Source organism: Limulus polyphemus, unplaced genomic scaffold, assembly GCF_000517525.1.
Source record: "Limulus polyphemus unplaced genomic scaffold, Limulus_polyphemus-2.1.2 Scaffold2913, whole genome shotgun sequence".
In the NCBI taxonomy this organism is placed as follows: Eukaryota; Metazoa; Arthropoda; class Merostomata; order Xiphosura; family Limulidae; genus Limulus; species Limulus polyphemus.
Genome location: NW_013668523.1, coordinates 30,258 through 47,848, shown reverse-complemented (window position 1 = coordinate 47,848; position 17,591 = coordinate 30,258). Strand labels below are relative to the sequence as shown.

General features: G+C 33.0%; 1 protein-coding gene across 1 annotated transcript in view; it reads right to left on the bottom strand.

The window, feature by feature from the left end:
* Nucleotides 1-17,591, bottom strand: part of LOC106468200 (guanylate cyclase 32E-like) — a 46,466-nt gene that overhangs the window by 26,214 nt on the left and 2,661 nt on the right. Inside the window, exons 2-7 of the mRNA XM_022396537.1 lie at nt 16,625-16,718; nt 13,871-13,940; nt 11,930-12,047; nt 7,027-7,203; nt 6,203-6,307; nt 1,002-1,073 (exon numbers count right to left, since the gene is read on the bottom strand). Coding sequence (XP_022252245.1) covers nt 1,002-1,073; nt 6,203-6,307; nt 7,027-7,203; nt 11,930-12,047; nt 13,871-13,940; nt 16,625-16,718 — 636 coding nt within the window. The remainder of the gene's footprint in view (nt 1-1,001; nt 1,074-6,202; nt 6,308-7,026; nt 7,204-11,929; nt 12,048-13,870; nt 13,941-16,624; nt 16,719-17,591) is intronic.

Here is a 17,591-nt window from a genome sequence, read left to right as displayed (position 1 = left end):
ACATTAAGATATATCATACCCTATAGAAAGTTAATTAAATCTCCATATACTATACTGTACATTAAGATATATCATACCCTATAGAAAGTTAATTAAATCTCCATATACTATACTGTACATTGAGATATATCATACCCTATAGAGAGTTAATCAAATCTCCATATATTATAGTGCACATTAAGATATATCATACCCTGAAGAGTTAATCAAATCTCCATATACTATACTGCACATTAAGATATATCATACCCTATAGAAAGTTAATTAAAGTCTCCATATACTATACTGTACATTAAGATATATCATACCCTATAGAAAGTTAATTAAATCTCCATATATTACGCTGCACATAACATATATCATGAGCGCGCGCACTCTGTTATCGTAAATCATTAATACACTGCTCTGATTGATTTATATACCATATAAAAATCAAACGGTATAACACTTTGATGGTGTATTTAACAATAACACTGCCCTGGCTGATATTCTGCAATTTTATGTTATATATATAATAAAATCAAACACTTATAACATTTTGAAAGTATATTTTAACAATAATACTGCTGTTATTAGTATTCTGTAATTTTGATTGTATTTTGTTTGTTTGTTGTCAAGCGCAAAATTACACAGTGGACTATCTGTACTGTGCCCGCCGCGAGTATTTAAACCTAATTTTTTAGCGTTATAAGTCCTCAGAATTGCCACTGGAGGGTTTTAGTTACATAATGAATTAAGCATATATAATATATTTACATTCCAAATACACTTTAATAAACATAGGTATTGAAGCTTTAGTAATAAATGATTTGGTTTGTTAAACACAAAGCTTCACAATGGGTTATCTGTGCTCTGTCCACAAAGTGTATCAAAACCCGAGTTTTAACCAAGACTAAGCTCTTATACACTGAAAGTGTTTAAGTTAATTCGTACATCCACAATAGGTTCAACATCAGCCATTTAACACAAACCCAAGGATAAGACTTTGTAACACACTTTACCTTAATTAAATCAGCCACGAGTGAAGCCACAAACATGTTGTCTAAATCAAGATCTTCGTTTTTCAGGACATCCTTTGGTAAGGACAAGAAAAAAAAGTAATAAGCGTGAAACGGTGGAATTTACAATCGTAGATATAATAAAATGACGATAAACAAACAAAAAAATTATCTTATCATAAAAAGTTTAACTACTACATGTATATGCACGCGCCAAAACTTGACGTTGTGTCCAACTCAAAATTCAATAGGGCTCCATTTTATAGATAAAAATTGGTAAGATGACTTGACGTAGTGTCCAACTCAAAATTCAATAGGGCTCCATTTTATAAATAAAAATAGGTAAGATGACTTGACGTAGTGTCCAACTCAAAATTCAATAGGGCTCCATTTTATAAATAAAAATAGGTAAGATGAAAGATGCTTGGATATTTTTGCTTTAAGCGTATCTTCGTTTTCATTTCGAAATACGACTAATGCAAACAGAGCCTTATGAAAGCTTGATCCAAGCCTATTACATTTTGAAAATAAAGTCTCAACCATTAAAAGATCTAAAACTCTTCCTTCAGACTTTCTAAATCATTTTTCGTAATAAAACTAATAACAGTAATCCGCATTTTTCAAACAAGACGTTTTCCCTGCCTTTCCTTTAGTCTAACAGTTTTCCAGAGTTATCTAACCAATAGGAATGACAAAAGATGAACTAAGCTTTTTATTTAAAAAAACACACCAAAAAACCGCTTTTACTGTTTCGTACAAGATTGTGAAGAAAGCATCGGAAAATAAGTTATGTTACCTTCCGCAGCAAAATATAAATTAGCGTCGCGCACATGCACTCAAGTCACAATTCTCTGATATTATATTTTGAAGCAAAGCACGTGCTAGTATACTTTTATTGTAAACAAGAAACGTCAGCATCTTCTATGTTCTCTGATGATATAACTTGCATTACAGCGATATACTGAAAACAACGGGCGTACACAGGTATATATAAATAAAAACAATAAATAAACGTTATTCTACATTTGTACCGAAGAAATGAAAACTCGTTGTTTTTGTACGTATCTATACAACAGTCATAGAACGAATGAGTACACCACGTGTATCTATAAATAGTCACAGAAGGAATGAGTAAACCACACGTACCTATACAACAGTGACAGAAGGAATGAGTAAACCACACGTATCTATACAACAGTGACAAAGGAATGAGTAAACCACACGTACCTATACAACAGTGACAGAAGGAATGAGTAAACCACACGTACCTATACAACAGTGACAGAAGGAATGAGTAAACCACACGTACCTATACAACAGTGAGAGAACGAATGAGTAAACCAAACTTATATATACAACAGTCAGAGAACGAATGAGTACATCACACGTACCTATACAACAGTCACAGTACTCCTTCAATTCAACCCGAACGTTAACGTCGTACTGAAAACAGAGAAACCTGTAGGTGCTCGTTGGTGCATACACGAATAAAGTCAGATCGAGTTTCATACAACTTTGACTCGTAAAACATATAGGGAACAATATGTGTTTCTAACAGTCTGAGTTAGGCTTTCTACATGTCTATCTGTTCCAAAAGATACAAGTCTCGTCTTTGGCATACAAATCAACGCACGAATCACATTTAACATTCTCATTTCAGAAAATATTTGAGATAGCCAGAGGTCAAACGATTTGACTTATTTAAAAGAAATATTGGTATATAAGGAATCTCAATAAGAAAAACTAAAAGTTCGTTTTCGGAAATTTCTTCAGTAACAAGTATAAAGATTGCTGCCTACATCAGTGTTTCTCAACCATCGGTCCGTCACAAACCCAAGTTTAAAGTTAAGCCCTCAGACTCACCACTAACAATATGATCTTCTACAAAAGCTATTACAAAATACGTTACAATACGATTGTTTTTCAAAATGTATTACAGTATTGTTGTTCTGAAAATATATTACTGTATGGTTATTCTGGTTTCAAACCAATCAATATTTTTACACTAACACTTAGGTAACTTTCAAACCAATCAACATTTTTACTCTAACATTTAGGTAACTTTCAAACCAATCAAACTTTTCACACTAATACTTAGGTAACTTTCAAACCAATCAACATTTTTACACTAACAATTAGGTAACTTTCAAACCAATCAAACTTTTTACACTAACACTTAGGTAACTTTCAAATCAATCAACATTTTTACACTAACATTTAGGTAACTTTCAAACCAATCAATATTTTTACACTAACATTTAGGTAACTTTCAAACCAATCAAAATTTTTAACTAACACTTAGGTAACTTTCAAACCAATCAAAATTTTTAACTAACGCTTAGGTAACTTTCAAACCAATCAACATTTTTACTCTAACATTTAGGTAACTTTCAAACCAATCAATATTTTATAGTAACATTTAGGTAACTTTCAAACCAATCAAAATTTTTAACTAACACTTAGGTAACTTTCAAACCAATCAACATTTTTACACTAACATTTAGGTACCTTTCAAACCAGTCAACGTTTTTACATTGGTATTCATGGACACTAAAAATTACTTACACGCACATAAAAATTTTAGAAACCAATTAACATAATTACACAAACACAAAATCGCTTTTTGTGTGCCCAAGTTTAACAAAATATACATTTGCTGATAGTTCAATGCTTCAATGTATATACATTAAAACAGAAAGAACAGAGAAATTGTTGGTAACTAATCTTTCAGTTGATAAAGGTCTAGATCATTTGTACATAAAACCCTAGAGTTTTTGCTCTCCTTAATCCCCCTTAGAATATATTTTAAACAATAATAATGGCTTCCTTGTTTAGTATTTGTGTACTAAGATATTTTTTCATCAATCTGGCATTGACTTTATACGACTTGTTTTGTTAGACTTTCGAATATTAATTAAAAAAAACTATTACAACACAAAATTAAAACAATGTAAATTTCGTGTGAAATCCAAACGATGCAAACGGCCATATAACTCACATAAAATAATTAGCCAACAGTCGTCAGGTGAAAAAACAACAACACAGACATACCACAAAAAGTAGCTATTATATATGTTACATGAACCAAACTGACTGACCAGTTAACTCCCCATTTATTCAAAAATATTTGATAAGCCTAAAATATGTCGTGATAATTGTATGAATAATTAATAACAGCCTTGTATGCCATTCTGGTAGGAATTATTTTGACAGAGATTTCGTGGATTTACTTATTCGTTTGAACACGTCACTTCCGGGAAGAAAAGTTAAAAACGTTTAATCGCACAGCGAATCCTGCCTCTAAGAGGAAATGTACTGACCAATCAGAGAATCTGGCTGGCGTTCGAATAATAGAAAATGTATGGTAAGATTAAGAAAGAGTAAGAATAAAGGAAAGAAAAAAAACGTTTTTAAATAAATTGACCGTGTCCTCGATAAGTCATGTAGGTAATGATAACACTGCCAAAAATGTACATAATTGTTTTGAAATTTTCATAAGATAATCCAACCTATAATGAAAGGAGAAATCTATTTCAATACGATGTTTTTCAAAATTTGTTACACTACGGTAGTTCTGAAAAAAATCTATTACACTACGGTAGTTCTGCAAAGTTTATTTCAGTATGATGTCCTGAAAAACATCTGTATTGTATGTCCATATTACTACTTCGCAGGGTATGGATGTATCTTCTCCAAAATTGGTATGGAGGTTCATTAGGTCTATGCGGGGGTACATACAAATTTTGACTTTTTCATTTTGCGGTTTTTATGGGCGTCTTTACCACTACCTCACCTCCTGTGGATGAATCTTCACTAAATTTGGTTTGGAGGTTCATTGGGGTCCATGGGGAGATACATAAACATTTTCAGTGTTGTGCTTTGCTGTTTTTATGGGCGTTTTTTTATACCATTACTTCGCCCCCTGTTGATGGATCGTCACCAAATTTAGCATGAAGATTTGTTGGGTCTATGGGGAGATACATGCCAACTTGCGGTTTCACATTTCATGTTTTGCAGTTTTTATTGGCGTTTTTGCGTTTTTACAATTAAATAAAAGGGAAGCAACTATATATGTCCTAATATGATCTATCATTAACCATGAATTTACATAACTTCCATCCAAGGGACGAACACTCCAGCTAGTATTTCAATACAATGTTATGAAAAAAACTATTGCAGTGTGATTGTTCTGCGAGAACAACCGTAGTGTAATAGATTTCCCGTAGTGTAATAGATTTGGGCAGATCAACCGTAGTGTAATAGATTTGACAGAACAAAGAACAACCGTAGTGTAATAGATTTCAGATCAACCGTAGTGTAATAGATTTGGCAGATCAACCGTAGTGTAATAGATTTGGCAGATCAACCGTAGTGTAATACATTTGGCAGATCAACCGTAGTGTAATACATTTGGCAGAACAACCGTAGTGTAATATATTTGGCCCGTAGTGTAATAGATTTGGTTATTCTGCTAAATATGTTAGATACGATTGTTTTGCAAAATATGTTACATTGTCCTTTTTCTGAAAATCTATTATATTATCATTGTTTCTCAAGGTTTATTGGTTGTAATAGAAGAAGAAAAATTCGCTTTGGTTTGGATGTAAACCTCGGAACAGGGGGTTATAACATAATACAGCACAATACGCAATTCAAAACGGATATAACAAAGAACTTCGTTCACTATGTTAGTAACAAATAAATGTATTACCTCGTGGTTATACCACACGAAACTTTTCCGGATTTATTAGTACAAATCTTCTTTCACGAGAGTTCACGTGACGGTAGTGAACTAGGAACCCGCTAGAAGGATTGTGGAAGACACCGATACGAGCAGTTGGAGTGGTTCAAGCGAGACGTTATTTTGAACAGATTTCCTGTCAGTTCCGACTTTCTGTCAGTTTAAGCATCATAAGATATATTAGACGAGTCCTTAACTTCAGTGCTAAATAAACGAAGCTCAACGCTTCTGGGTCTTTTCGTGAAATCGAAAAGACCAAATTACATGAACTTCTTGGAATTTAGATATTTCAAGGGACTAGAAGAGATTGGAAAACGAAACAAATGCAGACTTGGAATATAAAACGGTAATACTGCTGTTAATAGTTGTACTTCAAATGTTATTTATATTTTAAAAGCACGTCTCATCGTGTCCTATTGTCATGTTTAATGGTAGGACTAAAATTTATGATTACATTTCTTACCTCAAGGCTCCCTCTTGCGCAGAATAATGTCAAGACACACACGTTGGGAGGGTCTACGCATGCGCCGATCACTGGGTTAATGTTTTCGTGCCGCATTTCACGAATCTAAAATTAACAAAAAACAAATTCACGAAAAGCCTCAACGAACCCAAAACTGCTTTTTGAGAGATAACATAAAATGTCTGAAAGAACAAGAGTATAATGAAAAAGGCTTTAAAATTTAACAAACCAGAAACTGTTCTTTTAAAGACAATCTTATCATAACATTAAGTTATTATTCTCTGGAAATATTTAAAAATCATACATTTCATGGTAAAACAAAATCATTATTTCTTTGAGATGGCGCCCCATACAGTTTTTAATTCACTATTATTATGTCATTATTCAAACTAACGTTCACCTACACCTTAGATAATTGATGTGTGTGTGTGTGTGTTTTCTTATAGTAAAGCCACATCGGGGTATCTGCTGTGCCCCGCCGAGGGGAATCGAACCCCTGATTTTAGCGTTGTAAATCCGAAGACTTACCGCTGTTTCACCGGGGGACCCCCAGATACTTGAAGCAAATGGCTACAAGACACGTGTTTCCTTTGAACGAAATCTTAGGTGAATAACACACTGTCATACCGAATGTCCAAACACATCCAGATAAAACGCAGAAGCCGACATTTCCACAAGAAAAGGCCCATTGGCACTAAGCTTCAAGCCCACGACAACCAGTCCATTGGACCTCACCCACTTCTCAACGAGCTGTGGATCAAGGTTTAAAGAAAGTTATTAAACGACACTTTATGTCGATCTGTTAAACAGAGCGATTAACTTACGTTAATAATCTCTTTACAGAGGCTCCTGGTGACGTCAATGCTTCTTTTATTTACATACTTGATGAAAACAACATTTCCCTTGTAGAAGCCAACTCTAGAGTCCATCAACTGGGAAAGGGAACTCTTTTTTCCAAAGTCCGTTAGATTTCTTAGTCGGCTGAAGTCGTGCATCTGCACCTGTACAAAACATGAACACCTTTTGACTTTTTACAATAGTACAACCTAAGCGTTACCTAAACTTGTGTGTGTGTGTGTATCTTACAAGCGGCAGGGGTTTTTGTTGTTGTTTTTTAACATGTTAGCCACCCATTTCGAGAAATCCGATGTAATAGAGCGATTAGTGAATAAAACAACATCAGAAAACAAACAAATTCACACGAATCTCACAGTTAAATTAAAATTCGGAATTTTCAGTATTAACTATTCAGGAAAACAAATCAGGGTTTTAATCTTATAACATTGTTGTAACTTGGCTTTGCTGTATTGTTAAAATATCGCGGTTATTCTCAAATTTTGTATAATATTTCGAAACGTTTGAGTAGACAATAGTGGTAATCATAGCCGACAGAATTATGATTTGAGACAGGGTTATTCCTGAACTCGAAAAGTCCCCAAATAGAAGTGTTTAATAAGGTAAATTTATTCTAAAAGTTATTTCTGGTTTATAACTATAAGCTCATGACGCTATTAATATCCCGAAGGTTCATCCATTAACATATGATATCAAGTGACGACTAGCGAGGGAAGAACAAACTCAATTGATATCTACGACAGTGCTTAAAGCTAATATCTAGTGTTTGTGTGTGTTCCGTAGGTAAGTATCCTCCATTCTTTTTTTTAATACTACTTTCATTAACAGCATTGCTTAGAATGTTTAATATAGCCATTTTTATTATGTTTAACTCTAATATGATATGTATATTATAGAGTTCAACTTGCATTCTTAGCTCAGTACGTAGATTTAGAATTAATCCAAGTCTCTTAAGCTAGCCGAACTTCGTGAGATATCATTGGATTTATGGTCGAAAATGTCTTTAACAGTGAGGGCACCCAACCGATGAAAAATGCATTCTAATCATCATAAAAAGAATGTTAGAACAGTGTATATTAGTTATATAAACTCACCACCAGGTTCAGTTTTAGCTTTGACCTAAGTAGATAGAGTGAGTTAATACTAATCACAGAGAAACTTATATACGAATAAGGTAAGGTTTCCTTGGTTCGAGTCTACAACAAATAAAACGTTTCCTAAACAAACGAATATGTTTATTACTCACTTGGAAACGTAACACGTGTTTATCCTAGTCTAGAGGAGAAGCCACGTGTTACCTTTATAACACACACACACACACATGGATATGAACTTTATACAAGCAAGAGGCTGAAAACTAGTAACGTCGTACAGACAAATACAAATCCTATGGTGCAAACTATGCAACTGAAATGGTAAACTGTAATCTAGTGGTAGATGTATCTGAAGGATAGGACCCACACAATGAAGGGGATACACTGTCTATAACATTTCCCCTATATCTTCAGTTCTCACATGTAAAATAAAATTAAGGTATGCTAGCTCATAATATCAGAACACCATATTCCGATTGTTAGTTGTTCTTAATCAAACAAAATCAAAATAATAATAATTATTAATTATAACATCTAATAATAGACCAGTTGTGTTACAGATAGACAATTGGTGGTGGGGTGTAAACTTTTACCAACTGAAAGATAACCTATTTTGCTTCTAAACTAGTTAGAACCGGACTGTTTGATCATCTCTAGGTCGGTAGAATATGGATTAATGATAATAATCTGGTTGTTAAAAGTATAATCAGTTAGTCCGTTCATTAAAGTACAGTAATATCAGTTTATAATAATCTGATTGTTTAAAATACAATCAGTTAGAACGTTAACTAAAATACAGTAATATGAATTTATAACAATTTGGTTGTGTAAAGTAATATAAGTTGAATTATCAATTAGTCCGTTAACTAAAATAGAGTAATATGAGTTTATATATTTTTCATAAACAATCTTTCATAAAATACTATTGAATCTACGTTAATTTTTTCGCTGTAATACATATTACCTCAATAAATCTGGCGTGCATGGTGGTTTTCATATACTTATTTTACTCTTAAATGCTGGAGCTATATGATTTACGCTCTTTTTGTTACACAGTATAGGAACTGCAATTATCAACCTAACCGACACCTTACACAAACACCATAGGTTAAACAGGCAGCTTAGGGTTCATGTGTAGCTACCCCTAATTTTAAATTACCGACCGGATGGAAGACAGTTAGCCAGCAGCAACTTTCGCCACACAAAATTACCTGTCACTTGTTTGTTTGTTTTTGAATTTCGCGCAAAGCTACACGAGGGCTATCTGCGCTAGCCGTCCGTAATTTAGCAGTGTAAGACTAGAGGGAAGGCAGCTAGTCATCACCACCCACCGCTAACTCTTGGGCTACTCTTTTACCAATGAATAGTGGGATTGACCGTCACATTATAACGCCCCCACGGCTAAAATGGCGAGCATGTTTGGTGTGACGGGGATTCGAACCCGCGACCCTCATATTGCGAGTCGAGTGCCTTAACTACCTGGCCATGCCGGGCCCCTGTCACTTGTATAACGTGCCGACAGCTTAAAGTATAGAAAACATTCAGTGGTCTCGAATCCCGGACTCTTCGATGCATAACTAGATTCACTAACTAGTCACTAAGCCAACCTGGCTCTAGATATTATCATAAATATTAGTACTATTGTTGTTGTTTGTTCTAGAACAAAGCCCATTGGGCTATTAACTGTGTCAACCGCGGGGAACCGAACCCCGGATTTTATCGTTGTAAGTCCGTAAACTTACCGCTGTCCCTCAAAAAAAAAAGCAGAAACATCCAATTAAGATGTGGAAAAGTAAAACTATCTAAGTTACTGTACATGGCATACACGCCATTTTATACTTCTAATTACTACCAAGAATGTTAATATTAATCTTGTATTTGTTTAACATAAGTGAATTTTTGTTAATATTGTGTAAACAGTTTCAAAGGGGGCGCTGTCTTGATTGGCTTTTTCACAAATAAGGCATCGAGTAAAGAGTAAAATAGCGGAAATCCATTAAAATCATTAATTTTTTTTTGTAGAAGTTTGTTAGATTGGCGTTGAGGTATGCCCTTCCTCCTGGTATTCAAAATGTATATCTTATTTATCAGTTAAACGAATAGTTTGATAAGAATAGTGAACCTGTTGTGTTTGACGTGTGCTTCAGAAATGTTTGTGCCTAGACAAATTTAATTCCAAAGAAAAAACGTAAGCAAAGTTTATTTAGCCAGTTACGGCATACTCCATTTTCTTTTATATTTAGTTTCATTACATATTATTTCCTAGAACATTTATAATAATTTTGAATAATGTTTGTTCCGCGACGATTGTTAAAGTAGATAACTTCTGTACGATATAAAAACCTTCATAGAAACCAAGCAAAAATCAAGATTTCCATGGAAACCAATTAATGTGAATAATCTCATAGAAACCAAATAAAACTCAAGGCTATCACAGAAAATAAGTAACAATCAAGACTCGTGTAGAAACCAAGTAAAAATATAGATTTCCATAAAACCACGTAAAACTCCCATAGAAAATAAGTAAAAATCAAGATTCTCATAAAAAAAAAACGTAAAAATTACAACTCTCGTAGAAACCAAGTAAAAATCAAGGTTCTCCTGCAAGCCAAGTAAATATCAAGATGCTATAGAAACCAAGTTCAAGCTAAGAAAGACAAAAGGTAAACATCAAAAAGCTCATAGGAACCAAATAATAATGAAGACTATCACAGAAAACAAGTATCAACCAAGACTCCCACAGAAACCAAGTAAAAACCAATATTCGCATAGAAAAGAAGCAAAAGCAAAGAATATCACAGAAACCAAGTGACAATGAGGATTCCCATGAATACCAGGTAAATGTCAAGGCTTCTATAAAACTGAAAACCAAGACTCCCATAGAAACCAAGTGAAAACCAGCACTCCCATAGAAACCAAACAAAAATTAAGATTTGTTGTGAAATCCAAATAGATACAGGTTTCAAAGAAAGTTGTCAAGGTAAAATAAGCTATGAAGCAGGAATAGATAACAGTGAGCTTTATAAAAAGTTGGCTATATAAATGGGAATAAGTTAGAACGACGAACAGATGGCAAAAACTCTTGTAAATCGATTATAAATAATTGAAATCAGTTACAAAGATGAAGATGGGACAGAAGTCGGTTATAAGCAATCTGAGTAAATTAAAAGATGACAGAAAACTCTAGACAGGTATATGCAATATACATAAGTTAGAAAAAGGAATTGATGAGCGAATTCTAGAAAGTGTTATAAACAAAAGGAATGTATATCTCTAAAAAGTCAGTTATAATTCATTAGAACAAGTTACCAGATGACAGAAAACTCGAAAAAGTCAGTTATATACTGTTAGAATAAGTTAACAGAAAAGAAAACTGGTTACAATCTATTAGAATAAGCTACGAAACACTAACAGAAGACAGAAGATTTTTGAAAAACGGTTATAAATAGCTACAGTAAGATTAACAAAGTTTAAATAAAAAAATTAAACGCATATAGTCAACCACAAAAGAGTGTTAGAAAGGTTAAATTATCGATTTATTTTTTCAGTATCTATGAATGTTATTTAATTCAATTTCTTCGTGATAACTATAAAAAATATTTAAACTATTATATTTTGGTTATGAAGTTGAAATATTTCTCTTTGGTTATTAGTAATGCATTCTTGAAAAGACCAGCGGCAAAAAATGGCTAAAAATGGAAATACAAGTACACAGCTATTGAAAAAAATTCACTGTAAACATTAACTACAGTTTTCTTACTCCACACAGCGTACTTACGTTAATCTGATTGTGGGTATTTTGAAGAGTAAACTCTGAAGTTGTTCTTAAGAAGATGAGGTCTTTTATGTCTACTTTCCACAACATGCGTGCCATCGTCTGTTCGTATCTATAATGACTAAAAAATAATTTTCAATGAAGTAACCATGAAGGCTATTAAACATAAGAACCTCGTAAAAATCATGACTCCCATAAAAACCAAGTAAATATGAATAAGTTACCAGATGACAGAAAACTCGAGAAAGTCAGTTATATACTGTTAGAATAAGTTAACAGAAAAGAAAACTGGTTACAATCTATTAGAATAGATTGTAATAATCTCATAGAATAATCTATGAAATAATCTATGAATAATCATTGAATAATCTCATAGAAACAAAATAAAAATCATGACTCCCATAAAAACCAAGTAAAGGTAAATAGTGTCATAGAAACCAAGTAAAAAATTGTGACTCCCGAAAACATAAGTAATACCAAGAGTATCTATAATAACTAAAAATACTTTTCAATGAGCTAACTGATAAAAAAAGTCTTTAATAAAATCACATTTGAAACTGTCCTGGTTGTTGACGTTGGTTGTTTGCCTAAATTCGCGCTCAGAACCATTTACGTATTATGATGATATCTTACACTGCATATGACTACTGATCTAAAATACTGTTTGTTTACTTAACACAACCTTTCCCTGAACGTAAAAGTAAACAGCCCGATGAATTTCAGCCCACTTTTTTCTCATAATAAGATAAGGCGTTCTCACTTTTAATTTATCTCACCCTTAACAAGAAAAGTATCCAAACCAGTAATGATATGAAAGAACCACCAAAACTATCCACACTATTAATAATCACAAAAACTATCCATTCCATACTATTAATGATCTCAAACAATTATCTACACTATTAATGATCTCAAACAATTATCTACACTATTAATGATCTCAAACAATTATTTACACTATTAGTAATCACAAAAACTATCCATTCCATACTATTAGTAATCACAAAAACTATCCATTCCATACTATTAATGATCTCAAACAATTATCTACACTATTAATGATCTCAAACAATTATCTACACTATTAATAATCACAAAATCTATCAATTCCATACTATTAATGATCTCAAACAATTATTTACACTGTTAGTGATCTCAAACAATTATTTACACTATTAATGATCTCAAACAATTATCTACACTATTAATGATCTCAAACAATTATTTACACTATTAATGATCTCAAACAATTATCTACACTATTAATGATCTCAAACAATTATTTACACTATTAATGATCTCAAACAATTATCTACACTATTAATGATCTCAAACAATTATCTACACTATTATGATCTCAAACGACTATTTATACTATCAATTATCTCAAACGACTAACGATACTATTCATGATCTGAAACGATCATCTATACTATTAATTATCTCAAACGACTAACGAAACTATTAATGATCTGAAACGATCATCTATACTATTAATGATCTGAAACAATCATCTACACTATTAATGATCTCAAACGACTAACGAAACTATTAATGATCTGAAACGATCATCTATACTATTAATGATCTGAAACGATCATCTATACTATTAATGATCTCAAACGACTATCATACTATTAATGATCTCAAACAATTATCTACACTATTAATGATCTCAAACGACTAACGAAACTATTAATGATCTGAAACGACTTTATAACACATTTTACTTGCCATACGTTATAAGTGGACATGTTAATATGTACATATTCCATTCAACTATTTTCTTCATTGTCCCATTGTTCTTGGTCATTTATAAATATTCAGAAGTATATTAAGTCCAGTGAGTGAAAATCTGAAAGTCTGAGAAAAAAAATAATTCACTGAAATATATACTTATATGTAAGTTCGACTATTTGTTTACTCAGAATCTTTGAAACTTACCGAATACTAAATATTCCAGCAATGACGACCAATGCTGCTGTTACCAAACCAATCAGGATCATCTTCCAGTCTGAAATATAAAATTATCTAATAACTTCTACCCGAAGAGTTCCTAAAAATCTTTGATAAAAGTTACAATCAACGATAATCATTATTGATTATGAGTGATAGGTAAATCACAAAAAACCTCTATGACCACTCTGCCTTAGGTCATTGGTTGAGTATCTTCGGTTTTGGCCGTGTTTTCGGTCTTTATCCTGAAAACACCTGAAAAGATTGGGCTTGCTTAGCGAATTACTAAGCACCGAAGCAGAATTGTCACATTTAAAGTTTCCTGTACTATGCCTGTTATATTTGGCTAATATAGTTATTAGCAGTACGATCCTATTTCATTCTAAAGTAGTCATCTGATTCAGTTTCCGGTTTGAAACACAAATCATCAGGATCATCTTTCACCTCAAAATAGAAAATCAATCATTTGTTTCATTTTCCAAAATTACAACCAGTATATATGATCACACTGCAGCCTGAAACAAATAGACAGTCATCAGGATTATCTTTGAAACTAATATATGATCATATTGCAGCCTGAAACAGACAGTCATCAGGATTATCTTTGAAACTAATATGTTATCATACTGCAGCCTGAAACAGACAGTCATCAGGATTATCTTTGAAACTAATATATGATCATATTGCAGCCTGAAACAGACAGTCATCAGGATTATCTTTGAAACTAATATATGATCATACTGCAGCCTGAAACGGACAGTCATCAGGATTATCTTTGAAACCAATAAAAAACAAGCAAAACAATCATATATCCAATTCTGTAACAAAACTTTCTGGGACATTGAGCTAATGTTAGGTCCGAAAGAGATAGGCTTTGAACTAATGTTTGGTCTGAAACAGATAGGCATTGAAACAGTTTTAAGTCTGAAACAAATAGACATTCAGTTAATTTTTGGTCTGAAACTGATAGGCATTAAACTAATTTTAAGTCTGAAACAGATAGGCATCAAGCTAGTATTTAGTCGGAAACAGATGGGTATTGAGCTAATGTTAAGTCTGAAACAGATAAGATTCTGTAAAATGCAATATGTTTGATATTATATATATATATTACAAAGCTACCTACAAAACAAATACTTCATGATACGAATTTTCGCTTTGGACTAAAAATTGTCAATTGTCTCAAAATATTTTCCGTTTCCGAAATTTTACTTCCCGTATTAAGTTTCGTTTCTTTTATCATTAACAACGCGATCTTGAGATTTTCAGAAATATTCAAATTTCACCGAGAATCTTCAAACATTATTTTGGTTTTCTCCATAAATGACTAGTAAAAATGTGATATACATGCATGCGATACAAAAAAATCGTTAGATCAACACAAGTAAACATTTTAAATTACATTATCTGAAATTCACGGTGCAATAAACTCAGTAATATTATTATTAGTAAATTGATGTAATCACCAGTTTAAAGATTAAAACATACTTGTTTTTTTAGCAATAACCTGGCGAGATTACGATAAATGTTACAAAATTCAACATGTGCTCATAAAAATCTCCACATTTTATTTTCACTCAAAACATTACATTAAACATTTTTTTATCCTGAAATCTTTCTATTTAATCAATTTATAATGTAAAAGAAAAAAAAATGTCCAGAGAGATATAATGCAGTCAACAATAGATAAAAAATGTCATGCACACTTTTCAGAAACCAGTAAAAAGTCAATTAAGATATGTTGCTTTGAAATAAACCAATAGTGTTATCGTTAAGAGTGATTTTTTTGTGCAATAAACCAATAATAAGTCAGTTAAGAATGACGTGTTTTGAAATATGTCTAGTCTCATCGTAATTTTCTATCACATGTGTTCTTTAAAAAATATCGTGTATTGCTAACTTTGGCGTCACACACCATAAAATACGACATTTGTATAAATAATGCATAATATTATTTTTAGTATTTTCGTCATCTGATACCCTTAGACAACGCTTTGAAATAATCTTCAGGTACGTAGTACAATAGGATAACATTCTGGCAGATAGTATCTATATAAATATAATAGTATTGTCTGTTGTCTGTAGTAGGTCCATGCAACTACTTTGCAGGATGTGAATGGATCTTCACCAAAATTGGTATGGAGGTTCATTGGGTCCATGGGGAGATACATACAAATTTTCAGTTTTGCATTTTGCGTTTTACAGTTTTTATGGGAATTTTTGCAGTTTTTTACCACTACTTCAACCCCTGTTGACGGATCTTCGCTAAATGTGGCATGAAGGTTTGTTGGGTCCATGCAGAGAAACTTGTAAATTTGCGGTTTTACGTTTTGTGTTTTGCAGTTTTTATGGGCGTTTTTGCGTTATTTACAATTACATATAAGATAAGCAAATTTATGTCCTAAGATAACCTTTCATTAATCATGAACTTACATAACTTCCGTCCAGGGGACGGGTACTCCAGCTGGTCACGAAATAATTTTCTAGAAGCAAAATCTTGAAATAATCTTTTGCAAGGAAATATAATTAGATAGTCTTCTACTAGAAAAACGTTTGAAATAATAGTCTTCTTCTAAGAATTGTAACAGAATAATTTTATGATGGAAAGTATTGTGTAATGATATTTCACTAAAAAGAAACCTTGACATTCTCTTATATCAGAAAACCTCGAAAAATAAATGTCGTGAACTAAGCTTCTGCTTGAAAGTACCATGTAATAATCACAGGAAAACAGTTCCTCACCCTGCTCACACAACTCTCCATTAAATCCGCACATGGGTTCTCCGGCAGGTGGCGCTCCAGCTATCCAATCAATCTGTTTCTCTAAAAGTAGCCGCTTGAATATATGAAAGAAAAAAAACTGAACTTATATAAACGAATTTGACATCAGTATTCAGAATTCGTCGAATTTCAATCTGAACAAGGAAATTAAAAGAGAAGAATTGTTTTACCAAAACAGTACTCAAACCGTGATAAAGTTTCAATGACGTTTGTTATTTTAAAAACGACAAAAGAAGGAAATGTTTGTTTTTTTAATTTCACGTACAGCTACACGAGGGCTATCTGCGCTAGCCATCCCTAATTTAGCAGTGTAAGACTAGAGGGAAGGCAGCTAGTCATCACCGCCCACCGCCAACTCTTGGGCTACTCTTTTACCAACGGATTGACCGTCACATTATAACGGCTGAAAGGGCGAGCATGTTTGGTGAGACGGGGATTCGAACCCGCGACCCTCAGATTGCGAGTCGAGCGCCTTAACCACCTAGCCATGCCAAGCCGAGAAGGAACTAAACACCAGATAAGATATTATTAAATTTATTCTTCATGTCTTGTCTGTACGAATATTTCACTTAAACACCTCAAATACCACAGAAGAGAATAAAGTGTCTTAATGTGAAAAATGGACCAGGAAGTGGCGTTGAAAGAAAACATTGAAGATCAGCTTTGAGTCTACTCTTTGTGACGTCATTATTAATTATATATATATTGATAGCAATGGAATGTTGATCGTTTGATACGCCCTCCAGTGGCACAGTGGTGTGTTGCGGACTTATACTGCTAGAAACCAGGTTTCGATACCTGTGGTGGGCAGAGCACAAATAGCCCTTTGTGTAGCTTTGTGCTTAATAACAAACAACAACAATATAGCAGTTCATTTAGTTTGCCCCCCAGTGGCACAGCGGTATGTTTGCGGACTTACAACGCTAGA